This window comes from Lathyrus oleraceus, chromosome 6, assembly GCF_024323335.1.
Source record: "Lathyrus oleraceus cultivar Zhongwan6 chromosome 6, CAAS_Psat_ZW6_1.0, whole genome shotgun sequence".
In the NCBI taxonomy this organism is placed as follows: Eukaryota; Viridiplantae; Streptophyta; class Magnoliopsida; order Fabales; family Fabaceae; genus Lathyrus; species Lathyrus oleraceus.
In genome coordinates, this window is record NC_066584.1 from 500,237,490 (window position 1) to 500,265,134 (window position 27,645).

General features: G+C 37.7%; 1 protein-coding gene and 1 long non-coding RNA gene across 2 annotated transcripts; both read left to right on the plus strand.

Annotated features, from left to right (window-relative positions):
- Positions 1-15,295: 15,295 nt before the first annotated feature.
- On the plus strand, positions 15,296-17,462 carry LOC127096607 (uncharacterized). The gene is made up of 3 exons (XR_007792747.1): positions 15,296-15,612; positions 16,880-17,014; positions 17,155-17,462. It is a non-coding gene; the product is annotated as an uncharacterized LOC127096607 (long non-coding RNA).
- A 3,550-nt stretch (positions 17,463-21,012) lies between these two features.
- Positions 21,013-25,808, plus strand: LOC127091336 (uncharacterized protein At2g38710). Its single transcript, XM_051029949.1, has 5 exons — positions 21,013-21,406; positions 22,423-22,542; positions 23,266-23,380; positions 24,584-24,677; positions 25,330-25,808. The coding sequence occupies exons 1-5, from the start codon at positions 21,303-21,305 to the stop codon at positions 25,530-25,532; spliced, it is 636 nt and encodes a 211-aa protein (XP_050885906.1). The 5' UTR covers positions 21,013-21,302; the 3' UTR covers positions 25,533-25,808.
- Positions 25,809-27,645: the final 1,837 nt, after the last annotated feature.

Sequence of the window (27,645 nt, forward strand, 5' to 3'; positions counted from 1 at the left end):
GGCTTTAGCCAGGGCAAAAGGAAAATCTGTGGTGAATAATGAAGGTACTCCTGTGACGACACCGACGCCTGCGGGGTCGGATAATAAATTTGATGATGAAGCTGAGGAATTTCTGAGGATCATCAAGAAGTCAGAGTACAAGCTGGTGGATCATTTGCAGCAAACTCCGTCCAAAATCTCCATTCTTTCACTGTTACTGAGCTCAGAGGGGCATAGGGAAGCCTTGTTGAAAATTTTGAAGAAGGCCTATGTTCCTCAAGAGATCACAATTAACCAACTGGAGACCGTGGTATCTAATGTTCATGCCAGCCATGGGCTGGGTTTCACGGATATGGATCTGACAGTGGACGGCAGGAATCATAACCGGGCTTTGCACATCGCAATGGAATGTAAAGGAGCCGTGCTTTCGCATGTGCTGGTTGATACCGGCTCCTCTTTGAATGTGTTGCCTAAGAAGGCCCTGGCAAAGCTAAACTGTGATGGGCTGATTTTGACCCCGACTGATCTGATTGTGCGGGCATTTGATGGGTCAAAGCGGGCTGTATTTGGGGAGGTGGAATTGCCAGTGAAGATTGGCCCAGAAGTGTTTAAGTCGACCTTCTATGTTATGGACATCCAGCCAGCTTACAGTTGCTTGTTGGGTCGCCCATGGATTCATGCTGCGGGAGCAGTTACGTCGACTTTGCACCAGAAGCTCAAGTATGTCTGGGGAGGCCAGGTCGTTACTGTTTGCGGAGAGGAAGACATCTTTGTCAGCCACTTGTCTTCTTTCAAATATGTTGAGATGGACGGCGAGATTTGGGAGACGCCGAGTCAGGCATTTGAAACCGTCAGGGTGGAGAATGCTTTGTTCGCTAAGCAAGAAGAGGAGAAACCATCCATCGCTTCGTACAAGCAGGCTGCTGAGGTAGTTAAAAGTGGAGAGGCTCCAGGCTGGGGCAGAATGATGGAAGTCCCTGAGAAGAAGGACCGGTTCGGGGTCGGATATAAGCCGAGCCGAGGCTCTGGGCCGAGCAGAGGGGGTCGCGCGCCTGTAACTTTCACCAGTGCTGGAATGCTAGATCCAGACCACATCTGCATGCTGGGTGGAGACTCTGACAGCGACTGTGACATGGACCGGTGGATAACGCCGTGCGCACCAGGGATGGAAATCCGCAACTGGAAGGCCGAAGAGATCATCCGGGTCACTCTCCTTGAAGAGTAATATTTTTCTTGTTTTTCTTTCTTATTTGCATGCAAACCATACGTGTTGCCCGACACGTAATGGTTCATTGTAAGGGCCACCTCATGTCATAACTTGCAAAGTTTTTGCATCATAAATAAAAGGATGTTTTTTCAGTTAAAAGCGGTGTTCCTTGTTTTTCATTTATTTTCGCAGTTTCAAAAAATAAAAACAAATAAAAATGGCAATGTTTTCATTTTTCTTTTTGTTTTTTCACACCGGTTCTAAAGCAATGCATGAATCAACATTCATGCAGATGCGATTCCTCTCCGGATCTCATTGATAACAATCCTGTTACACCTCTATATGATTTCGACAATCCAATCTATCTTGCTGAAGAAGAAGACGAAGAAGATTGTGAATTGCCGGAGGAATTAGCCAGGTTGTTAAGACAAGAGGAGAAGGTGATTCAGCCGCATGAAGAGCCGATCGAGGTTGTGAACTTGGGTACCGACGAGGTCAAGAGAGAGGTGAAAATCGGGGCTGCTTTGGAGGAAAGTGTCAAGAACAGAATGGTGGCATTGTTGAAAGAGTATGTCGACATCTTTGCCTGGTCTTATCAAGATATGCCAGGGTTGGATACCGATATTGTTGTGCACAAGCTACCATTGAGAACAGATTGTCCTCCGGTGAAGCAGAAGTTGCGCAGAACTCGACCTGATATGGCGATGAAGATTAAGGAAGAAGTGCAGAAGCAGTGGGATGCTGGTTTCCTTGCTGTCACTAATTATCCGCCATGGGTTGCGAACATCGTGCCAGTCCCGAAGAAAGATGGGAAGGTGAGGATGTGTGTGGATTACCGGGATCTGAACAGAGCTAGTCCGAAGGATGATTTTCCACTACCTCACATTGATGTGTTGGTAGATAATACAGCTCAATTCTCGGTGTTTTCCTTCATGGATGGCTTTTCTGGCTATAATCAAATTAAAATGTCGCCAGATGATATGGAGAAAACAACGTTCATTACACCGTGGGGTACCTTTTGTTACAAGGTGATGCCATTTGGTCTCAAGAACGCCGGTGCTACTTATCAGAGAGCCATGGTGACTTTGTTTCATGATATGATTCATCATGAAATTGAATGCTATGTTGATGACATGATAGCAAAGTCCCAGACAGAAGAGGGGCATTTGGTAGATTTGGCCAAGTTGTTTGACCGGCTGAGACAGTTCAGACTGAGGTTGAATCCGAACAAGTGCACGTTCGGAGTGCGGTCCGGTAAATTGCTGGGGTTCATTGTAAGTGAGAAAGGAATTGAGGTTGATCCTGCAAAGGTAAAAGCAATAAAAGAAATGCCTGAACCGAGAACGGAGAAGGAGGTTCGTGGTTTCTTAGGTAGATTGAACTACATTTCACGGTTCATATCTCATCTAACAGCCACGTGTGAACCAATATTCAAGTTGTTGAGAAAAGATCAAACGGTCAGGTGGAACGATGATTGCCAAGCGGCATTTGAAAGAATAAAAGAATATTTGCAGGAGCCTCCGATTCTGATGCCTCCTGTGGAGGGAAGACCGTTAATTCTGTACCTGACAGTCCTCGAGGGGTCTATGGGGTGTGTATTGGGGCAGCATGACGAGTCTGGTCGAAAAGAGCATGCCATATACTACCTTAGCAAAAAGTTTACCGACTGTGAAACAAGATATTCACTGCTCGAGAAAACTTGATGTGCTTTGGTCTGGGCTGCTCGCCGACTAAGGCAGTACATGCTGGTTCATACCACTTTATTGATTTCCAAGATGGATCCAATCAAGTACATTTTTGAGAAGCCAGCATTGACCGGACGGGTTGCGAGGTGGCAAATGATTTTGACAGAATATGACATACAATACACCTCTCAGAAAGCAATTAAGGGGAGTGTATTGTCTGATTACCTCGCCCAGCAACCCATTGATGATTATCAACCGATGAAGTTTGAATTCCCTGATGAGGACATCATGTTTCTCAAATCGAAAGATTGTGAGGAACCGATCCCGGAGGAGGGGCCTGACCCTGAATCCGAATGGATTCTGATGTTTGATGGGGCCGTTAACGTGAATGGAAGCGGTGTTGGTGCTGTTTTGGTTACGCCGAAAGGATCTCATATTCCTTTTGCTGCCCGGCTAACATTTGAGTGCACCAACAACGTAGCTGAATATGAAGCGTGCATATTGGGAATTGAAGAGGCGATTGATTTGAGGATCAAGAACCTTGTGATATATGGAGATTCAGCTCTGGTGATAAATCAGGTTAACGGAAAATGGTATACGCATCAATCTCATTTGGTTCCGTATCGAGATTATACGAGGAGATTGTTGACGTTTTTCACCAAGGTGAAATTGCATCATGTGCCCAGAGAGGAGAATCCTTTGGCAGATGCTTTGGCTACACTGGCTGCCTTGATTAAGGTCCAGTGGTGGAATCAGTTCCCCAGTGTGGAGATTGGTCGTCTGGATAGACCGGCTTATGTGTTTGCTGTTGATACAGCACCTGACGATGATAAGCCGTGGTATCACGATATCAAGCGCTATCTTGAGACGCAAGAATATCCTAAGGGAGCGTCAAAGAAAGATAGAAAGACTCTGCGGAGGTTAGCCATGGTATTCTACCTGAATAAGGATGGGGTTTTGTATAAGAGAAATTTTGATTGGGTCTTGCTCAGATGTGTTGATGATAAAGAAGCAAGCCAATTGATGAAAGAGGTTCATGAAGGCTCGTTCGGTACCCATGCCAGTGGGAAGGCAATGGTAAAGAAGCTGCTGAGAGCAGGTTATTACTGGATGACAATGGAGGCCCAATGTTTTAATTTCGTGCGGAAGTGTCATAAATGCCAGATTTATGCTGATAAGGTGCACGTGCCTCCAAATCCGTTGAGCTTAATGTCGTCTCCATGGCCGTTTGCTATGTGGGGCATTGATATGATTGGAAAGATAGAGCCTACAGCTTCAAATGGGCACAGATTCATATTAGTGGCTATTGATTACTTCACCAAGTGGGTAGAAGCAGCCTCTTATACGAATGTGACGAAGCAGGTCGTGGCCAGATTTCTGAAAAGAGACATCATTTGCCGATATGGGGTTCCCGAGAGAATCATTACCGATAATGGTTCTAATTTGAACAATAAGATGATGATAGAGCTGTGCCGGGAGTTCAAGATCGAGCATCACAATTCTTCTCCTTATCGTCCGAAGATGAATGGGGCGGTTGAGGCAGCCAACAAGAATATAAAGAAGATTGTGCAGAAAATGGTGGTAACCTACAAGGATTGGCATGAGATGTTGTCGTTTGCATTGCATGGGTATCGAACGTCGGTACGCACGTCTACTGGGGCAACTCCTTTCTCATTGGTATATGGGATGGAGGCTGTATTACCTGTTGAGGTTCAGATTCCCTCTTTGAGAGTCCTGATGGACGTAAAGTTGCAAGAGGCTGAATGGGTAAGAACCCGGTACGAAGAGTTGAGCCTAATAGAGGAAAAGAGGCTTGCAGCCATCTGTCATGGGCAGTTGTATCAGCAACGGATGAAGCGTGCTTTTGACAAGAAGGTGCGACCTCGGGTATATCACGTAGGTGATATGGTGCTGAAAAGGATCCTTCCTCCTCAAAACGATCGAAGGGGCAAGTGGACGCCAAACTATGAAGGTCCATTCGTGGTCAAGAAGGTTTTCTCTGGTGGAGCCTTATTGTTAACGACCATGGATGGTGAAGATTTTCCATCCCCTGTGAATGCGGACGCAGTTAAAAAATACTTCGTATAAATTGACCCGCTGGACGAAAAGAATAAAATAGTCCAGGCAAAAATGGGCATCCCGACGAACCAAAAACAGAAAAAAGGTTCGGGCAAAAATTAGGGATAAAAGAGAAAAACTGTACACCCGGCAAGTCGAAAACCTGAAGAGGCGACTTGGGCAAAAAAGGGGTATCCCGGTGGACTGAAAACCCGAAAGGGCGGTCCAGGCAAAAGAGGGATTGAAACGAACAACTGCGTCCAGCATGATCGTTTGCGCTTTGGTTAAAGCATCATGGATAATACCCGGTTGGGATCAATCAGAATCATCTTGTTCAGAAGGCAGAAAGCATGGAGAGTCTGAGGACATATGGGGTGTAACCGAGTTGGAACTCGATGAGATTACGGGTTTCACATTGCCATTAGGATAGATTTTTCCTTTTGAGCGCAATTACCTCTTTTCAGGAATTGCTTCCTTTTGTATTGCTCATTTGAGCCGCACTTTTCCAATCAATAAAATGCATATTCAGTCAAATAATTTTGTTTTTGTTTTTCATTACCGCTTTGATTACAAAAACATCCAGAAATTTTTTGATAAAGAATCTTGCATTTTAATACATACAGGTCCCTTCCAATGCATGTTTATAAGATTGAAAGTGTGAAATCTTATTTGGAAGGTTGAGTGACCCAAGTGTTGAAATCTTGACACGCCTGGGGCACGGTTTTATCTAACGATCTGTTTTGCAGGAACTGTTGGATATTTTCACTCACTTGCAGGTTGTGATGTGGAAGCTTTGTAATAGATCCCCAGAGAGACCGGTCAGGGACGAGTGTATGAAAAATGACGAAGGCGTTGAGGCGTACGACGATCCTTGATGATAATCAAGAAGACTCTTCAAAGTCGGAAGACTTGAAAGTATGCAATTCCCCGCAGAGTTCGGTCAGGGACGAAGGAAGGAACGGTGGAGAGACGACGAGCGACGTCCGACGACCTTTGGAAATAATCAAGAAGACTCTTCAAAGTCGAAAGATTTGAAATTTCTGTATAACTCCCATGAGTACGTTCTCGTCGAGCACGAAGCGGCTTGGAATACAAGATGATGGAGCAGAAAAGGTCCGGATGAGTCCGGAAATTCTTATTTCCCAGCTAAGTCCCCAAGCAGAATCGTAGGACTAGCTCCCCAGCCGAGCCGTGATGATTATCCCCGGCGGGTTTACAACGGTGTTTCCTCAGCAGCCAGGCCAGGAGGTTGCTTCTCCCCGAGTGGAGCGGGTTCTTTTCAAAGAAATATATCTCCAACAGTGTTCATCCCACCAGTGGATTGAACGGGTTCCCATAGTGGACGAATTTCTGCATCCCCAGCTGAGTTGATGCTACCTATGGATTGCATGGGTAATCCCCAGCGGAGTGGTATATGTTTCCCTAGCAGGATCAGGATGGTTATCTCCAGCAGGTGATTAGATTGATGCTTCCCCAGTTGGGCCTGGAGGTTGCTATTCCCCTAGCAGAGCTTCTGTGAGTATTTCCCCAGTGAAGTCAGCAGGTATCTGTGAGGGTTTTCCCGAAGCGGAGTCAGGATTGATATTCTCAGCAAGTCAAAGACTGTTGTATCCCCACAGAGTGTTGGAGGTGCTTATCCCCAGCAGTTCCTCAAGAGGGTTGGGTGCAAAGGAGGTTCTTCCCCAGCAAGGGTTGCCTTTTCCCAGCGGCAGTGTTATTCCCCAGCAGGGCGGAACCGGAGTGGTGACGAGTTCCTCAGCAGAGTGTCTCGTATTCCCCAGAAGAGTCCCTTGAGGGGGATATTTCTTTTTTTATGCATTCGTCATGAAAAAATAACATGGCATATTGCATATAAAAATAAATAATCGCGTAGCATTTCCATAATTATGGAGCATTACGCAGGAAAAATCGATCATGCATCATTGAAAGCATATGCTAGTCTCAAGCTGTGGTTACAGTTTGAGAGGTGATGTTGCATCAAAGTTTCTGTCGAGCGAAGATGGGAGCGATAATCCAAAGATTTTTTCCGGAGTTCAGACCGAGGTGGTATTCAGGCCAATTTTCCGGAGATCAGACCGAGGCGGTATCCAGACCGAAGTGGCGTTCAGGCCCAGTTTCCGATTCTCAGATCGAAGAAGTTTCCGACAATCAGGTTGATGCACTTATGGTATTCAGACCAGTGAGGCGGTATTCAGACCGAGGTGGTATTCAGGCCAATTTTCCGGAGTTCAGACCGAGGTGGTATTCAGGCCAATTTTCCGGAGATCAGACCGAGGCGGTATCCAGACCGAAGTGGCGTTCAGGCCCAGTTTCCGATTCTCAGATCGAAGAAGTTTCCGACAATCAGGTTGAAGTACTTGTGGTATTCAGACCAATTTTCCGGAGATCAGACCGAGGCGGTATCCAGACCGAAGTGGCGTTCAGGCCCAGTTTCCGATTCTCAGATCGAAGAAGTTTCCGACGATCAGGTCGATGTACTTATGACATTCAGGCCAGTTTTCCGGTATTCAGACCGAGGCGGTATTCAGACCGAAGTGGCGTTCAGGCCGATTTTCCGGTGTTCAGACCGAAGAAGTTTCCGACGATCAGGTCGATGTACTTATGGCATTCAGGCCAGTTTTCCGGTATTCAGACCGAGGCGGTATTCAGACCGAAGTGGCGTTCAGGCCGATTTTCCGGTGTTCAGACCGAAGAAGTTTCCGACGATCAGGTCGATGTACTTATGGCATTCAGGCCAGTTTTTCGGTATTCAGACCGAGGCGGTATTCAGACCGAAGTGGCGTTCAGGCCGATTTTCCGGTGTTCAGACCGAAGAAGTTTCCGACGATCAGGTCGATGTACTTATGGCATTCAGGCCAGTGTTCCGGTGATCAGACCGAGGTGGTTTTCAGACCAAGAAGAAGAAAAGAAGTTCCGGGGTTCAAATGCAGAGATCCGAGGGTCGTTTGCGCAGAGAAAATTTCGGGGTTCAAGAAAATGAAAAAAAGAGCAGAGAAAAATTTCGGGGTTCGAGAAAAAGGAAAAAAGAAGAGAGAATAATAATCCCGAGTGGATGTGTGGTGATCAGGCCATGGTTATCCCTGCGTTACCATTTATTTTGGTATCCAGGTCGACGTTTCTTTCGAGTTTGTTTCTTCGCCGATGCTGACGGGCGTTGTTAATTATTATCCCATCAGAGTGCAAATTGTTCGTCTGTTCTTGGTATTCAATCACTCTTCACCCTGATCATCCGAAAGCCGAGGCTATTTCGTATCGACAGGTTCACAGTGGATTGAATAGGGGCAGCTGTAACACCTCAAAATTTGCCCTCCTCTCTTGGGACTAGCATTAACATATTTGCATATCATCTTAGGACTTTAGGCATTTCATATTGCATATCATGTGGTTACCGTGTGCAAGCTATCTTCCCAAGTCTTGATCAGAAGATGAGGAAGTCAGGAAATGCAAGCCTAGGGTTTTATTGACTGATCATGGCCATCTGAGGATTGGACTGTGAATTAGGGTTTCATGATTTCCAAGGATATTGGTCTTCATCTTGTTTGAATTGATACATCATCATCATCATGGTTGGATGTCATCAGGAGATTGGAGAAGATTCCTTGAGATTAGGGTTTTGACCATTGGTCAACCCTAATCAGTTGTATTGGGCCAATCAGGGCTGGATCAGGAGATGAGGTTTCTGATGGTTGTGAGGTTCATTCTAGGGTTATATTGTGCTTATTGAGGCTAGGGTTTTACCCTTGAGCCATTTCAGTTGAAGACTGGGGTTCAAATTGATCTGTGCATTGCCAAATTCATCTGTCAGATGAAAAGTCAATTGTGGTCAACTGTACATGATCTGATGGATGTGGAGGTGGAAATGAGTTGGATACACTTCATTCATGTTGGAACAAGTGTTATATGACATCTCAAAGTTCAAGAATGAAGAAAATCAAGTCAGGACAAAAACTGCCAAAAATAGAAAGTGACTTGTAATTGAAGTTTCCAAAAATGGAAAGTTTTTGACCTCAAAAACAGAAGTCCAAGGAAGCTTCAAATGAAAAATTGTTCAACATGACAGATGTAGATCTTGTTCTCACCTTTCCAAAAAGTCCAAGAACTTGAAAATCCAATGTGTGGTTTGCAAGATATGGCTCATTGAATTTCAGAAAAGACCCGTAATCAGGAGGCCATAACTTCCACATGGTTTGTCCAAATTGCAAGTTCTTTATATGCACAAACTCCATTTGACATGTACCTTGAGGGTGCATCATTGGATTTGTTCAAAAATGGCCAAGGCAAAAAGTCACTTTTCAACTGGACAGCTGAATTGGACCAGGGGCAAAATTGTCCAAATGTCAAAATAATTGGAATTTTTGGATGGGACTTTTTCCAACACCTCAGGAATGGCATTTTAAGTGTGTTTGAATATTCATTTCATGGTTAATGCACATGGTTTGAGTTTTGGGTTGAAAAATGAAATGCTAAAAATGGATCAATTACCACACACATATGATTTTGAGAAATACTCAACCAATTGGAATGGGAATAGTTTCTACACATCACATATGGCATTTGGGGGTTGCTTGAGCTGTCAAAACAGCTGGCACTAGCTGTCATTGTGTATTGACCATTTTGCCCTCACTTACAAAATTACCATTCCACTTAACATGTCAAAATTGCTAATTAGGTGGATTAAGCTTGGATTAAGTGCACATATATATTCATAATCATTGGTTAATCATAACAAAAAGTTGCATTTCCCAAAGTTGGATCTAGAAACTCTCCAAATTCTCAAAATTCCATCAAGAACACAAAGCTTCAATCTCAAAATTCTTCATCATTTCTCCATCATTTTTCGTGATTCTTGTTGCATTGAATCCACATCATCATCAACCTCAACTGTTTGGATAGTTTGGAGCAGGTGGAAGGCTAAAACGCGACTGTTCATCATCACCTCATCCATGGCAATTTCGGATTAAAGACTCTAGGATCAACATCAAGTGGAACTGGACGCACGTATCACCTTCCTCATCGTGTTTCTACTTCTGTTTTGAAGAAAAGAGCGCTGAGAGCATCAAAATCGCGGCTGCCATTCCAGGTTTGAGTGAAAATCGATCATCACCATATGCTTCATAATTATATGTGTTTTGAAGAGCGTTTCACGTAGGTTTCAATGCTGTTTGTGGTTTAGAAAATGATTAATCGTAGCGTGAGAAATCTAAGTTTGAAAGTAAGAACACAAACCCTAAGTGAGTCGATTCGAGAGATTTAGGAACTGTTAGTGAAAAATAGTGTGATATTCATGATCCTCTCATTGAGACGAATCCAACGGTTATATGCACGGCCATTTTCGTTGAATTTCGATGTTCATCATGATTTTCATTTTCTGAAATACGCTTGTGGAAGACGATGCTGGAATTTGTTTTGATCCAAAATTCTGTTTAAACATTTGAAAATGGCGTTTCCCGCCCTCGCCAAGAAGAATTACGATACTGCCACTGTGCAGTTTTAATTAATTCATTTAATTTCTAAAAAATATTTAACACTTTAAAAAATTCATAAAAAATAGTAAAAAATTCCTAAAAATATGGAGATTTTTTCCTTGACTTTGTTGACTTGTGTAGGATTTTTTTGACCTATTGGTCAAAGTTGTGCTTGGCAAATATTTTATTTGGCATAGGCTTTTCTAATGTATGTCACATTTTGATACATTTTGGCAATTTGATCATGAAATACTCATATCATAAAATAAATGGCTGAAAATTTTTGTGGTGGTTCTTGACTCATTGAGGATTATTTATATGTAAATTTCATGAATTTTTGATACCTGGTTAGAGAGCAGCAAATTCTGGAACTTAGGTGTGACAATTTGTGTCACACCTCTTGATGTCAACTTGTTGAATTTAATTGGATGACCTATGCATGTTGGAATTGGCTGAAATTTTGCATGATGACTTGTTGACATGTTAGGATGCTTGATGAATTTTTGTAGGATTTTTCACTGTATTTTCAATTTAATCTTGATTTTTCATTTCTGGTTGTTGAAATTGCAAGCTCATGTGATACATGTTGGTAGATTGATTGGGAAATCCTCATATTGTATTGTATGGCCATGAAATTTGATATGCATGAACTAGACACAAATTAGGACCTCCCTGTTTTGGTCTCATCCATTTCTTTTTAGTTTCCAATGAGATATGAATTTTTGAAGTGGATGTATGCATTGATGGTGTGAATTGGAGCATGAAATTGTGTCTGTTTTTGTTGATTTTCATTGACATGGTTCCATTTGCCCAATTGAGCTCAAATTTGACATGGTAGACCTTGATTAGGTTCTGTTTAGGTGTAATTAATTTGAGAATTTTTGGATGTGTCTTGGTATGGATTTGAATGCAGTACTTCTGTTTGTATGTTTGATGCTTCATTTGAACCAATATGGATTATTTTGTGCATAACATGAGCATGATGGATGATATAAACATGAGACCAATGATGTTTGCTCTTGTTTGACTTTAATTTGAGATTGGTTGGTGAATGCCTTGCTGTTTTAAATTTTTTCTTGCTTTTGGACCCTAGGCTTGGCCTAGTGGTCTAGTTGCTAATGTTTGCTTGATTTTTCAGGATTAAAAAGCAATGCACATGGATAATGGTCCAAATCCATTTTAATTGATGTTGTGGATGTTTGTACACTAACATAACATTGTTTTGCAGGTGTTGAAGCTTGGGCTTAAGCCTTGAGCTTGCTTTGTGTTGTATAGTTTGACTGGTTAATTGTTTGTTGTTTACAGTTTGTCTGCTTGAGTACTGACTGAGTTTGATTGTTTCCAGGTACTTTAGTTGCTCAGTTCCTTGTGAACTATTGCTTTGCTTTGCTTTGCATAAGTAATTTGCATTGAGGTAACTTCTTAAAACTTCATGTAGTCTGGAGACCCGGCTGTTACCGGGCCGGGCAAATTGTCTGAAGTCCTCCTTAAGAGGCAATGCTTGTGTATGTTTATTTTTAAGCCAAGCAGGAAAAGCCCTTCAAGTAAGGCAATTGGTGGAAGGTAGGGACAAGCAACCTGTCCCCCACTATTCAGTGAGTCTTCTCCTTGCTCCCATTACATGGTTGTAGCATTGAGGTCAAAAGCCCAAGATCTGTCGTGTCAGAGTCATCGAGTATAGAAGGGTTCCCCTATTCTGGACCCATGCTCATTTGTCAGCTCTCCCTGGTTAGGGATAAGAGCTGTGAGGTCTCATCCTCACTTCATCCTTTCATCTGCTTCACCTTAGCCTCGTAATGGCAAGGTTAAGAGCAAACACAGCCTGTACAGACGATTGCTTAGGCAGTCAAACCTGATTGATTGAGCCCCTTGTTTGGCTATAGTGCGTGTTATGTGGATATCTGATTGACATGCTTGTTTGAGATACCTGTTCTCATTTGATGATATATGATTGTATGCTTGTGTGCTAGCTTCTTTCCTGGTTAGGTTAGTTTGCTTATGCAAGTAGGATAGAAAACCGAACTTAGGGTTAACTTTGCATGACAACATTAGGCTCGAGTCTCAGCTCCCTAGTGTCGTGTTTTTCCCCGGTTTTTGGTTAGCAATTTAGTCCCTTTCAGGGGAACTACATCGCCCTGATCCTCGTTCCAGACGAGGTATGTAGGCAGGGGGTCGTGCGAGACCTCTCCGGGCAACCTTTTTCTTTTTTTGCGTGCGGTTACTTGTTATCTGACTGTGTGTTTTGGTTCGGATGCCGACGTAAGCCCAGTGATTGGCAGTCGGGCTCCATGTTTGCCGTTTTGACTGTGTGTTTTGGCTCGGATGCCGACGTAAGCCCAGTGATTGGCAGTCGGGCTCCACGTTTGCCGTTTTGAGTGTGTTTTGGTTCGGATGCCGACGTAATTCCATCAAGTGGTTGTCGGGCTCCATGTTTGCCACCTTTGTTTGTTTGATTGTTTTGTGTTGTTTGGCGTGCGTAAGCCGAACTACAGTGGCTCTGATTCTTGTTCCAGACAAGATATGTAGGCATAAGGTGCGATACCTTATCGAGCTCGTTCCTCCTAACCCCACCTGCGTTCCCCGTGTGTGTGTGATGTATGTTTATAGCAACCTTATCTTTCTAGAACGTGGATCCCGTCGAGTACGACGGACGTGAGGGGTGCTAATACCTTCCCCTCGCGTAACCGACTCCCGAACCTTTTCTCTCTGGTCGCGAGACCATGTCTTTCCAGGTTTCTCTGAGCGTTTCCTTTCCCTATCTTGGGATAAATAACGTTTAGTGGCGGCTCTGTGTGTTTTTATTTTTAGGCTCGCCGGTTGATTTTTCGCAGGATGCGACACCAAGGTCAGGGGTTCAACCCGCAACGCCCTCACTTCATTTTATTTCCTTTTCTTTCTTTTCCCTTTTTCTTATTTTCCAACTATTTTCTTTCCATTTCATTTTATTTTTTCACCCCTTATTTTTATTATGATCAAAACATTTTCAACACAAACTTGACTTATTTTTCTCTCTTTTATTTTATTCCACCTTTGTTTTATTTTATTTGCACTTATTTTGTTGACTTTCCATGTCTTGATTGATGATGGTTAATGAGGTCTATTTGGTCATGACCTTGGTTATATAGGGTTGATAAAAACTTTAATGTTTCAAATCCATCAATGAATGATCAATGAATCATTCATGATAATTTGAGGCATTGATATGTTGCCTCTATTTAACCATACTCAAGTCATTTGGTGCATAGATGAAGCCATGTTTATGATACTAATTTGTTGTTTCATTTTGTTTGTCTTGTTTCCATCAGCTACTAACCCTTTAAAACTTATGCTCATATGTTTAACTTGTATATAACTTGTACATTAATTAACCTATTAACTTATAATCATTGAGTGATACAATCTTCCATTTGTCAAATCATTTATATATGGACTTGGGTTTGCATAACTTTCATTGTTTCAAATCTATTATCAGATGATCAAAGATTATCTTCAATACTTTGCATCAATGTTATCCCTTGATGCGCCATATTTTGAGTCCTTTACCCATGGATAGATAATCCTCAAATGTTTACTCTGTACATTTAACTAACCACTAACTTTGATACTATTAACCATTGTTATTGCGATATTGTTATTATTACCATGTGATTTACTTTTATGTCTATTGCATTGTAATTTACTTTCAAGCACTCATCATCATCATCATCATCATCATTGTATATACTCTTGATGTATGTTTATTATTGTCATTTAATCATTATCATCATACAATTAAAAATAACAAAAACATGATAAAATTATAAGACCAAAAAGATGCATTTCACTTGCAATCAACCATTGGACTTATATGATTTCATTTAGGCCCTTTACTTGGAGGCCTTGCCCTATCTTTTGATATTTTGCCTCAACTTTGGATTTCATATGTAACATATATACCTGTTGTAAGAATGACATCATGGAACTACCCTAGGGAGACATGACTGTAAGGCCATTATCCTTTGTTAGCTTAGGTCACTTTTACACACATAAGACCTTCTTTTGGGCTACCTTACAATGAGACCCTTTACTTTCTTGCTTGGTTACTTTGTATATCCATTATACGTCACCAATTTCATAATCAAATCAATAAACCCTTGATTAAACGTCAAACGAAATTTTCATAATCAAACTAAAAAAACAATAAAACTACGATTAATATTGTGCGCCACGAGCCTTAAGTGGTGGGGAATGAGTAAGGATGAAGCTCTCCTACCTTTACTCTGATTATTTTAGACACAAGACGTTTGACTTGATGTCTAGAATATTCACCTCCGTCCATAAACTTTAATGCAATCTAATCACAAACATCTTTTTTTTTTCATAAACCCTTTTCTCAAAGGTAAAAACAACACACCCATCAAACTCATTTTTGAGTCTTAGGGCATCACACTGAAAACCCTTTTCTCAAAGGTAAAATCAACTAACCCACAAACATTTTCTACTCCGAACTATAAAGCTCTGATTCTTCATCACTCGATGAATGATACGTAGACACAAGGGCCCACTACACCATTTTTTTACTTTAGGCAACGAAACAATAGACAACATCTTAAAAACCGTACTCTAAAAGAAGATAAGCAACTGATTTTAAATGTTGCAAAATTTATATATTTATTTTACTCTTTTATAAAAATCCGCTGCCTATTCCTTTCGGCCCACGGTTGTTAACATGTCGGCAAAATGAAACCGCCCCCTATTTAATATATAATACGGATAGATAGTCGTATGTGCGTTTTAAACACAAAATTGCCCATATTCATTTTTTTTCTTTTTATCTAATTAATATTAATGTTAAAATAAATAAATAAATAATATTTTTAAGCTGTAACACATGTATTATTCTTTTTAACAATAAAAAAAAAACTTTTTCAGGACAAGATATACTAAGTCTACCCAAATGACATACGCGTCACTTTTCCAAAATATAGAAATCAGATCTCTCAAAACCTATTTCATGGATACCGTAGCTTCTCTAAAAATCTATGGTGCCATCGTTCAACCCTCTCTCTAGAACACTAGATTGTCTCTCTCTCACACACACATAGTAATCAATCAAACACCATACCATTCCTCTCTCAATATTTCTCTCTACCCCTCTTTCGGTTGCGAAATCGCTCAGGGATCTCTCACTTGCGGGAAGACACTCTTGCTCAGTTGATTTTCTCTCTCTATCAAGTTTGTAAGTGAATTCATCTTCTTTGGTTTTGGAATTTAAATATTAAGGATCTCTATTTATTAATTTTTTTCATATGTTTGTTTTTGAAAGAGGGCTAGGTTGTTGTCCTATACAGGGTTGAATATATAGGACAAATAGATAAGGAGTTTTACGTAGAAGAATATGCATAATTTGATTATCTTGTGAGAGAAACAGTTTCCTGAACTCTAATATGCTTGTATACCATAAATTATGTAACCAACAACTAACTTAACCGTATAGATGTGAATTGCATTTAAAAAATGTATGGATGTGAATAATTGCAAAAATGGATAGAACCATATACACAAAAATAAGTTAGAATCCAAAACAATTAGAAATGCAAAAAACGTACCCACATATATATGGTGAAAGCACCTTTGGCTTCAGCTTGGTTTGATAACATTACTATGTAGCATGAACTCCTGGTTTGACAAAAAGAACAAATCTTATTTCTTACATTGTTCTAATCTTTTACTTCATTCATTTATGATACTCATTTCTTTAAAACTCATAATTTTCATTCTATGTTTTGGAACTATATTTATTCCTCTGTTTTACTTATGCTAAACAAGATATTTAGTTATGGACTTATGCTACTACCTATAAGATATTTGTATCATCTTCATATGCACATATGCACTTATGGAACCTACTTTTTAAAACTATTATTGGCTAATGACTTAATGCATATATGAGATGTTGTTGGATGACTTGCTAATTGGATCTATATCTCACTATCCATAAATCTAAATTGGCTATAGATAAGCTTCTGCTGATAAATTATGTATACATCATGCAATCAATAGTAATATTATAGTTTGATAACTATTATTGTAGAGTTCTAATTCATCACTTTTTTCTAATCCCCCCTGATAGGTATTGAATAAATTGTTTAGGAATAAATTAATTTTATGATCTTAGTCCTGTTATGATTGATAAGTATTATTGTTTATTGTTTATATCTCTCTCTCTATTACAAAGTTAATTATTAATAATAAAACTGGATGATGATTGATTCAAAATATCTTTTATAATAAGTTAATCAACGAGTATGTAATTTATTATTTCTTCTAATGTAATTGAATTCTTCCATGACATATTATTAATCAATTGATTGAGCTAAAGTTTTAATGAACTCCAGTTAGGTTGATTTAAGACAAAAATATATTACAATCACCTCTATTTATGTACATCATATAGAATAAGTACAATAATTACTAATCGATATGGTGATTGATCATGGTCTCAGGTCTGGTTTTCTAGGAGTTTTGGCTCCATTTTGGGTGGCTCTGGCATAGCAAGTTGTTGTGTCGTTGTTGTTTAGTGTAGGGGTTTGAGCTGATTTTGCAGGGTTGTCACACATAGCAGGAGAAAGCGGTTTTAGGTCGGAATTACCTTGTCCAACTCAATTTTAGTATATTTCTCTTTTTCATCGCACTATATTACAGTCACTTGTATTTTTATATAACATATATAAAAAGTATAGTAATTACTAATCAATATGGTGATTGATCATGGTCTCAGGTCTTGTGCATGATCTAGGAGTTTTTGCTTCACTTTGGGTTACTGCATGGCGTAGCAAATTGGTGTGTCGCTTTTGTCTAGCATTGGGGTTTGGGTTGGTTATGCGAGGCTGTCTCACATAGCAGGACAAAATGGTTTTAGGTCTGGAGTATCTTGTTTGCCTTTTTATCATGGCATTAAAATTATAAAAAGTGATGTACCACTAGCAAAAGTCTAGTTTGTGCAAGTTTGGATATTATACTAGAATGTTATACAATTTTTTAAATTTTAGTTATTATAAAATGAGGCACCTTATGTTCTTTGTATCATATTTTTTTCTCAAAACTTTTCAAGAATATATCATAGGTAATAAAATTCCCCTCTTATATATTCTTTTTTGTATTTGACATTGATTTGAATTTTAGATGTTAAGACTAAGGTAGACCAATATGTTTAAGTCAAGTTATAACTCTTTTATTATGATCGTTGTGTAGAATACATCTAAATTTCTCAGCTTGATTATATCTAGGTGTTGAAAATAATCGGCCAATACATTTGCATGTAATTTTTTATTTAGATAAAAACATGTAAGTGTTGCAATGCAGTGTGTGGGTCTTATTCTTTCAATCTTTAGGCAACTCTTTTCATGTGAGTTGCTAATTAGAAATTGTTGTTTTTTTTCCTGTGTTTTACGCACGATTATGATTCCCTTGTTTAGTAAAACTACGGCAAAACTACAGCTTACGCTACGGTTTCTACGTGTTGCATTTAATAACCGTTGCCTTGCTTATGTTAGGGGACGGCTATATTTTGTTGCAATTTAAAAATCGTAGCCTTAAATTACTACTAAAACCGTAGCCCTTTTATATTTAAGGCGGCGGTGTTCAGAATCCGTGGGTAGAAATAAAAAAACCGCGCTCTAAACGAATAGGCAATGACCGTTTATTCCACGGTTAAAAAATCGTACTCTAAAGCTTTAGACTACGGTTTTATATATTTAGGCTGCGGTTTTCCGTTGTTGCGTAAAATCATTTTTGTTGTAGTGGCCCCAATCCTCGGCGAGCATAATAATAAAAAACCAAAATCTCATTCTTTCACACTCTTTTGAAAATAAAGCAGAAATAAATAGACAACACATGTAGACAACTTAAATGGTTCCCATGGAGTACCATGGACGTGAGCGATGTTAATATCTTCCTCTTACATAACCTACATTTGAACCCAATCTCGGTTGCGATACCAATTTTTTATTCGTATTGCACTTCTTGTGTGCATTTATTTTCTTTAAGGGTTTTATCGACTATTTCTCTTTTCCCCTCTTAACGAGGAAATCCAATAAAATTTGGTGGTGACTATTCTATTTCGTTTCTTTGAAACGGTCAAGTCCCGATTTCGTTTTTGATTTATTTGAAAAAAAACTCGGGTGTGACAGGGGTGCAGTTAATAATTACAGAAAAAACCAGGGCATATTACAAAGACTGCTAGAGGCACAGGTAAAAAAATACCACAAAGGGCATAAATAACAAAGCCTTAACCTTAATGGCTATTCTCTAGGACCTACATTTCTTATGAAATGCGATATTAGTGAATATTATCATCTTTGGGGTTCGATATGAGTGCCTCAATCAAGAGATTTGCCAAGCTCAATGGAAGGCGACACCCCATATTCTTCCACCAACTGGTCGTTATGGACCACTTTGAATAAATTCAACTAACTTGGGTCAAACTCAGGGTAGAGGAATGTCATTTACTCAATATCCATCTCAAGGTTGCGGTCACATGTGTCTACTTATTCATCTTTAAGCGTGTATAACTCTTTCTCTAGCCTCTTTTTGGAGCAACCCGCCTCTTAAAGAGTTTCCTTCATGTTTTTCTCTAATGCAACGTGAAAATGAGTCTCTATAGCCACCATTATGAGTCTGGATTTTAAATCCCCATCCTCGTTAACTAGGGTTCTCACTGTCTCCTGACCTTTAGAGAGGCATCCCTTGGAAATGGATAGATGGGACTTTAGCTCATTTACCACTTAGGTGTGGTTTTCGCGTTGGACTTGCGCTACCAGCAAACTCTTTAGCAAGTGATTCTCCATCAAGTTAGACAACTTAGTGGGTGTCGTGCTACAGATGACCTTATAATCTCTTGAAAAGTCTTCACGAAAAATGAGGCTGGTCTTGGTAAACTTTAAGGCATTAAACATATGATTCGTCCACATCAAGGATTGCGGGGGATGGTTGTTCCTCATTGCCGAAAAGTGTTCACCTGCCCTATCCTCTTCAAGGATTACTATTGTATCTTCTTTGGGAGCATGATAAGAAGGTTTGACTTTCTTTTGGATATTAGGGGAGAGATTTTAATATGGGTGTCACCTTCAACATGCATTTTGCTCTCTCGTCATGAGACTGCCTAGGCGACTCTTATAACTGTTCGTTATTTGACGCCCAACCTTTTATTGGTCAAACATTTCTTCCTTCTAGGAAGAGGAATGAAATGCATCTTCTCTATAAAAAAAGGTATAAGAACAACAAAAGTAACATGACATAAGATCCCATAAGATCCATATGAAGCAATTAAAGAACATAAGTAGTGGTAAGATTTTGAACATCTTGGTTTTCTTCCTAAATTAACAGTCTCCATAAATTTTACCTTTTTCGATCTTGAGATCAAATATGTCTATAATAACTTTTTTTCTGCAATAGTATTCCCCATGCATTTGAGATTCAGGTGCCCAAGCATCATCTGCTAAACTTAGTTTCTTCAACTTTAGATATGAAACATGATTGAAGTTGATTTTCATCAGTGGGAGACCACATGTAGCAGTAGTCAGTAAAGACATAATCCTTCATGAGTTGATTGTGTTGTTTATCTGGAATAGCACATTCTTCGCTATTAAGCTTAACACTTAAATCCTGATCATATAATTAACTAATGCTGATGAGATTGACAGTAAGACCATCAACTGACAACACATTCTTAAGACAAGGAAGACTAAGATAGTCCAACATACCCTTTCCAGTAATTTTTCCTATAGCACAATTGAAAAACTAACATAACAATTGGATAAAGTTTGATATTCTCCGGATAATGTCTTTCACCAGTCACGCGTCTTGAACAACCACTATCAAATTATCGGTCGTCTCTAAATGAAACTCTGAGAGAGGCGAAAGCAATATTAGCTTGAAACTTAAGTTTGACACACCAAAATTATCGAGAATACAAGATATAATTGTTTTTTATGCATATTTTTACCATATAATTTCAATTCAAGTTATTTGTTACACTATTGTTCACTTGTATTTTTATCTAAACTTTTATATACATTTTAATTATTTACAATCCTATGCTAGTATAGTCTTTTAATATATTTTTTAAAATTTTAAAAATAATAATATAGTAATGAAACTAATTTGTTCACTGTGTCAATACGAGTTTAACATTATTGTACAAAATACAGTTGCAATTGAATGGATATCAAATGTTAATGTAAAGAAATTTTAAAAGGAGTGTTAAGTAGAAAATCACTAATATACCAAATCATTCAAATTATTTTAAAGGCATAATTAATTATAAAGTCTCTTAATTTAATTTAATATTCTATTTTTGTTTTCTAATTAAAATGTTACAAATTAGTCTCTTAACTTCACTTCGGTTATTCTATTCGATTTCTTTCTTTAACTTTTGACAATAAAAAATGTTAAGTTCTGATAACGTGACGTGACATCAAAATCGTTAATATAAATATGATCTAAATTTATTTATTAGAAATTGACAAAAATGATTAAATAAGATAAAACAATGAAATTATCAAACTAATTTATAATATTTTTTAATTTAAAAATTAAAACAAGACTTATTAAATTATTAATATGATTTGACGAAAATAATATAAAATTATTTCATGCATCTCCTTTTTCCTCGGATAGTTTTACATCCCTATGAAAATTAGTTTCATGTTTTAATTTAATTTTGGACAAAAGAATCACACTATAAAGAAAAATAATTTAGAAACCTGCGTAAAATGCACGTTGCTTGCAGAAAAGTGAAAAAGGAGAAAGCTTCTCACTTTATTTAGGGTTTCAATTCCCAATCCAAACCCTCTCAACAACAACCGATTGAAATCGATTCAGAATTCCAATTTCAAAACCTCTGAACAATTCTAGAAAATATCGAAAATGGTGACGGCGAATCAAGAAATGGTTGTTTACTGCTTCGACACACTCGTTGCTCACTACAATGGTGACCAACCTCCTCCTCCTTCCTTCGAGGATGGTCAACAGTAATTTCTTTCTCTTTAGATAGTTTCCTTGTTTTTTTTAAATGTTCAGTTAGCAATACTTGTTGCATGTTCGGTTTACTTGTAAGAATTCAACTGTTGATGTGTGAATTTTCCTTTTTTAATTTGTTTCAACTTTGCCGTGTATGATGAAAAAGTAATTCCTTTTCAATTTTCCCTTTGTGTTTGTGACTGTGTGAATCTAACTCGCGAGGTAACTGCATGTTTTTTTGTGATAGAGGGAATAAGTCTTAGAAAGTAGTTGTCATGAAACTAAATTCTTGATAAAAACCGGAGAGTAATGGCCTAAACATATATGTCTCAGAATATGGGTAGCAGGATTTTAGAAAATAATTACTGCAAAAAAAAAGCTGCGACAAAACGGTTTTGGAAGGTGCCGATACTGATACGGTTATTCACTATTTTTATGACGAAAAAGAAATTTGGTTAATTCACACCACGACAACCGTAATATGTATCGCAACATCATAATCGGCCGAAATCACGAAAGCCTTTGAGCGACCGCAACGCGACCGTTATTTAAAACTGTGATGGGTATTACTTAATATTTGGTCTGGTTTGTCAAAATTGAAGTATATGGCCATTGTTCTATTTTCAATGTGCTTATTGGTCATGGCTTTTTTCATTTCACTAGCTTCGTGTCTATCCTCGTGTATTTCTATATTTGAAGTAGAATGTTTTATGACTGTTATTTGGAGGATGTTTTGAAGATTAAGAGTCTACTTGGTGTGTATCAGTGTATTTGATAGATCTGCTGACATCAATTATGAAAGTGACACACACTTAAAGCTACATGTTGGGTGATTTTTTTTTTTATAGAATTATAAGTAATAGATCCAGCCATCAATTCTTGATGATCAAGCATGTAAAATGTTGGATGATTAAATAGTTTTTGAATCATATGAAACTTTGCTGCTTTGATCTACTAAATGAGAAGAAACTTTGCTGCTTTGATATACTAAATGAGAACTTTAAATTCAAATTTTGCTTTGTTTCAGCCCCTTGTTTGTTACATGGAAGAAAGTGGTAAATGGTGGAGAGCCTCGTCTTCGTGGATGCATTGGTTCTCTAGAAGCACGTGGTTTGATCAAAGGCTTCAGAGATTATGCGCTAACTAGGTGTGTTTGTGTGTTAGTAATTGAAGGACAATTCATTAGAAAAGTACCTTTTTGTAGTGAAATTAATGAACATGGTTAAGTTAGGAGCTTGGGTATTATTGGGTGTCCAAGTCCCACCCCCGAGTATTATGAGATGCACAATGGATTATTTACGTGGCCTGGTTCTTCTCCCTTGTTAGATAGTAGTTTTTAAGGCAGATTTTTGTAAGTGCTTGGATACTTATGAGTTAGCAATTAGTATCAGAGTTTGGTTTTCGGTGGCTAGGAAAAGGCTACCTACAGATGGGTGGACCCTTAAGGCTGAGTTAATTGTCGTTGAGTGTAGCAGCCGTGACGCTGGCTCCTTGGAGAGGTGCTAGGGTAGGGACTTGGGTATTATGGGGTGACCAAGCCCCTCATCAAATAGTATGGGAGGTTTAATGAATCATTTAAGTGGTTCGATTCTATTCCCTTGATAGCCAGATTTTAAGGAAAGGTTCCTCGAGTGCTTGTATACTTAACAGGTTCAAACTTCAAACTGCGAGATTACATATAATTTACCATGAATAAATGCATATACTTTTTTATCTTATATAAAATGGAACTTTGAGCATAAAGGTTCATTGGAGTTGTGAATATCATCCCTTTTATTTTAGAAAGTTTTCAGGCAAGTGTAATTCAACTTTCAGATTTCTATGACCTTTGAGTGGCCTCAAATATGTAAATTTATCACTTATCTTGCAGCGCTCTTAGGGACCGCAGGTTTCCACCTATAGAGGCTAGGGAGCTTCCTCAACTGGAGTGCACTGTCTCTATTCTTACCAACTATGAAACTGCTAATGATTACCTTGATTGGGAGGTATGTACTAATTTATTTGATTTGGTTGTTGGACAGAAAATGAATGTAGAAATGTTATTTAACCTATAGTAGACTACTACTTTCCTGTTCAAATTAGCATAAAATCATTTATTTCCATCTCGATCTTTTACTATCTGTGTCCCTAAATTAGAACCTCGTTTAGTAAAACACAAGAATTAAAAAAGTTGGATGCGGTATTAAATTTGTCGGCAATTCGTATTATTTTACAGGTTTATCATTCATGAGAGAAAATTAATCAATGTTTTCATACAGTATTTATTACAAATTGCAGAAAAAGATGCTACATTATTATGGGTAGGTTGGTAAAAAAAATATGGGTAGGTCTTGTAAAAAAGGTTACAAGTTTGACTTGTGGAAACACCCTCTTACAAATGTGAAGTAAGGTTGCTCTACAATAGATCCACAATGGACCCGACGCGTATTTTTACCCAAGCACCAGACTCTCTTTTTCAAAATTAAATCATAAACTTTCATTTTTACTTTTAGCCAGCTCCTTTTAATTAAAAATCATAACTTATTTTATTATCTTCTAGGTGTAAAAAGTCTAAAGCTAACGGCTCAATGCTATTAGCCTTTTAGATTTGAAGGCTATTGTTCTTATTTCAAATTGCTTTATGTTGAAAAGATTGTTGTATAATGTTTTCAAGAGTTTTTTTACCACCAAGTTGACAGAGCATAAGTAGAATTGAAGTACCACTTTTTTTTGTTAATTCGTTTCTTTTTAATCTAACTCGTGTTAGAAAACAAGTAGAATTTAAGTGTCATTATATGTGATTCATTCATAATTTTTATCATTGAAGTTTACATTTCTTGCCAACTCTTTCATGACTCATGTCATTAAATTTAATCTAGATGAAAATATTGCCTTCTAATAAAATAATACTCACCCTCACAATTGGACGGGGAAGTTAAGGCTAGATGCCTAGATCTAATATCAATCATATGACACTACTAACTTTTTGAGTTATTTGTCTAAGCCCGTTTTGGAGGATTTGATTTGTATATTGCTTTTGAGAATAGTCTTACTACGAACTTTGAGATGGAGGTGATAAGGTCCGTAATTAAGAAAGTGGACAGGGAGAAGGCTCTCTGTTTCGATGGATTTTATTATGGTTTTGTTTTAGATTCTTTATACTGTATTGTCTTTCACACATTCAGATTCTACGAGTTTCTTTCTTGCAGGTAGGAAAACATGGTATAATTATTGAATTTTCTGACCCTGACTATAACACCAGGCGAAGTGCCACATACCTGCCTGAAGTGGCTGCCCATGAAGGTAACTTATGTTTGCCATTGAGCATTGTTCAACATTTGGGAAGTCAAACTAGTAACTAATACACAAGCATTCTGCTTTAACCAAGTGTACCATAGGACTGCAAACAAATGCAACTTACACATTTCTACATTTTTTGACTTTCCTGATTTTGATGATACCTTTATACCAAAAACCATCTACGTTCCAAAGTATAAGCGCAGGCTAATAGTGCCCAAAAAGTGCAAACCAATTCTTCCATACAAAAGTAGCTGCCTTGTATAGTGCACAAAACAAGTCTCCAATAGTTTTTTAGAAAAGTTATTCGATTCTTTCAGCATAAGTTTTGCTAAAAGTGAACGTTTAAGAGTATATTTTCCTTTCCTAGTTATAAATTCATTAGGGCTAAAATGCAAATAAGCATCTAAAGCCAGTTTTAGAAAACCTGCTTTAAGTTTAAAATTCGAGCACTTTGACCCTTTAAACTTACCAAAATTTGCAATAATTTCTGAAATTTGATCGTTAAGATATTTTGGATCTTACTCTCAGCTTTATGAGTCTGTTTGCTCTTCCTAATCCCTTAGTATTTGTTAGGCCCTAATTGTTTGTGGTGAAAAATGGGTGGGAAGACCAATCATGCATCCCATGCTTATCCATGTTTTTGCTTGGGTTTCAGGTTGGACTGTAATAGAGGCCATCGATTCTTTGATACGTAAAGCTGGCTGCAACAGTAGAATCACCGAGTCACTCAGGAAGAGCATACATCTAACCAGATACCAAAGCACCTTATTCACTATGCACTATGGTGAATATGTTTCCTATGTGAAACAGGCAAGAGGTGAAGCTCCATCCGTTGTTGGAGCTAAATTGCCTAGCTAGTTTTTAATGCTTGCATAGATTTGATGGTAAAAGAAGGAAAATACAGTTTCCAAAAGAAAAAACTCTGCAAATTTGTCTTTCTTAACTGAACTACCTGTTACTAATGCCAGCTCTTTACTTTCTTCAAATTCATTAGATTTTGAAGAAATTGATTATACTGAACCCTGATTCCGTGAACATAGTTGTATCAGTTAATTCAGTAGCTTGGGAAAGCTGCAATGTTGAACTGTTTGATGTCCCTTTTGTTGAAATTTGGAATATTATAGATGTTAATAACTGGAGTCTTTCCTAGTTACAGTAGTATCTAATTTTAGCTAGGAACCGACTTTAGTTAGCCAGTTTATGAGTCTCATTTTTCTGCTAGATTCAATTCATGAAGGTATTTTTACATTTATATTTTGCGGTTTATTTTTGACACTACACATTGAAAATGATTTTTATGGAATATCTGAAGATTCTCTGGAAAAAGCTGTCCTTTTCAATTCAATTATTCTCTGGAGTATCTAAAGATTATTGTTTCATTTTAATTTGTTCCTTTCTCGAGAGCAAGGTCCTATTGTTGTTCATTTTGGTGATTAGACAAATGTTACTAGAGTAGAATACAATATCCATGTACACCTATTTGTTAATTTGTGCTTTAATGATACCTCTTAAAGAATCTAAAATAAATAAAAAATGTTAAAAAAGTAATTATTGTACTTTTAAAGTTTTAAAGAATTAACTTTCATTAATTTTTTAAAATACTTGTAAGTTCAGTTAACCAACATATTAACTCCCATTATTATCAACAAAAAAAGGTTTTGAAGTTCAGTTACTTATAAAGATATTTGTTTCTGTTTCTGCTGTTTTGGGTGCAACTTATGTTCTCTACTTCATTGCATCTTTGAAAGGGTTTGTGGAGGATCATAAAGCGAGAGATGAAAATCATGTTGTGTTGTAATAGTTTAGTTAAAAAGCTAAATAAGTGGATTTGTCAAATGTCATGGTAAATGTAATGAAGTGCTAATGTTTTAGTATTATGAATCATGTTGTAATCATGGTTATTATAATGTCAAAATAATAGTGTGTGGAAATAATCTTGTTATTGTTAGTATTGATGATAATTTGTGTGTGTGTTAATTGGAAGTGGTTGGGGAAAACAAGTGGTTGATAACATGACAAATTAAGGACATTCCCTTGATTTGGATTTTAGGATATTTAATGCAGTACCTATGGTTCTCTCACTTTCCTATGTGGCTGATGTTGTTGTTCTTGGATTCTAGACTATCTTTATATTGATGCAACTTAATGAAATATAGATTTTACTTGTTTGATAATTTTATTAAAAATATTTTATTTTCCAGAATACATCTTAGATTAGATTAAACAAAAAATAAAAGATTTGAAGGATTTCAATTTTATCCATTATTTATAAAATACTAATAATAGAATTTCATTATTCATTACCTACCCGCCATCTGTCACATTCCATCTATTCAAATATACTTTAGTTTTTTCTCCCTTAAAGTATGTCTATTCAATGATACCACTAACTTAAATATATATTTTTTAGTATGCATATTTTATTTTCTCTTATTATTTTGTATATTCTATTTTCTGTCATAATCTAATTAAATTAAAAATGACATTAATGTAGATATCTCTAATTTATGGTATATTGGTTGAAGTGTGGGTAATTATAGTGAGTCATGTCCCACCTTAATTTTTAAAATTTACAATGTTGAGCTTCTAACTCATTGTGATTTTTTATTTATCATTATTTTATTTTATTTTTTACAAAAACTAAAAAGAAGATATAAAAAAGACTAAATTATAAAAATGAACTCTTACTACGGATGTTAGTTAATTTCGAAGGAGTGAAGACGTGGACCGGAAGATCAAAGTTAGTAGATGTATTGAATTTAATCTAAAATTAATAATTTAATTGTCTTCTATTTTTGATATTTTCACTTAAAATATCTTTAATATTTTGAATCAACTCAACATGTTTATGATAATTATTCAAGGGATCTCGACGAGGTTGATGATACTGAGACAAGAGTCTCTGTAGCATGTCAAGTCAATAATTCCCACACATTTGACTAATGAGAATCCTTTATGAATTATTCAAAAT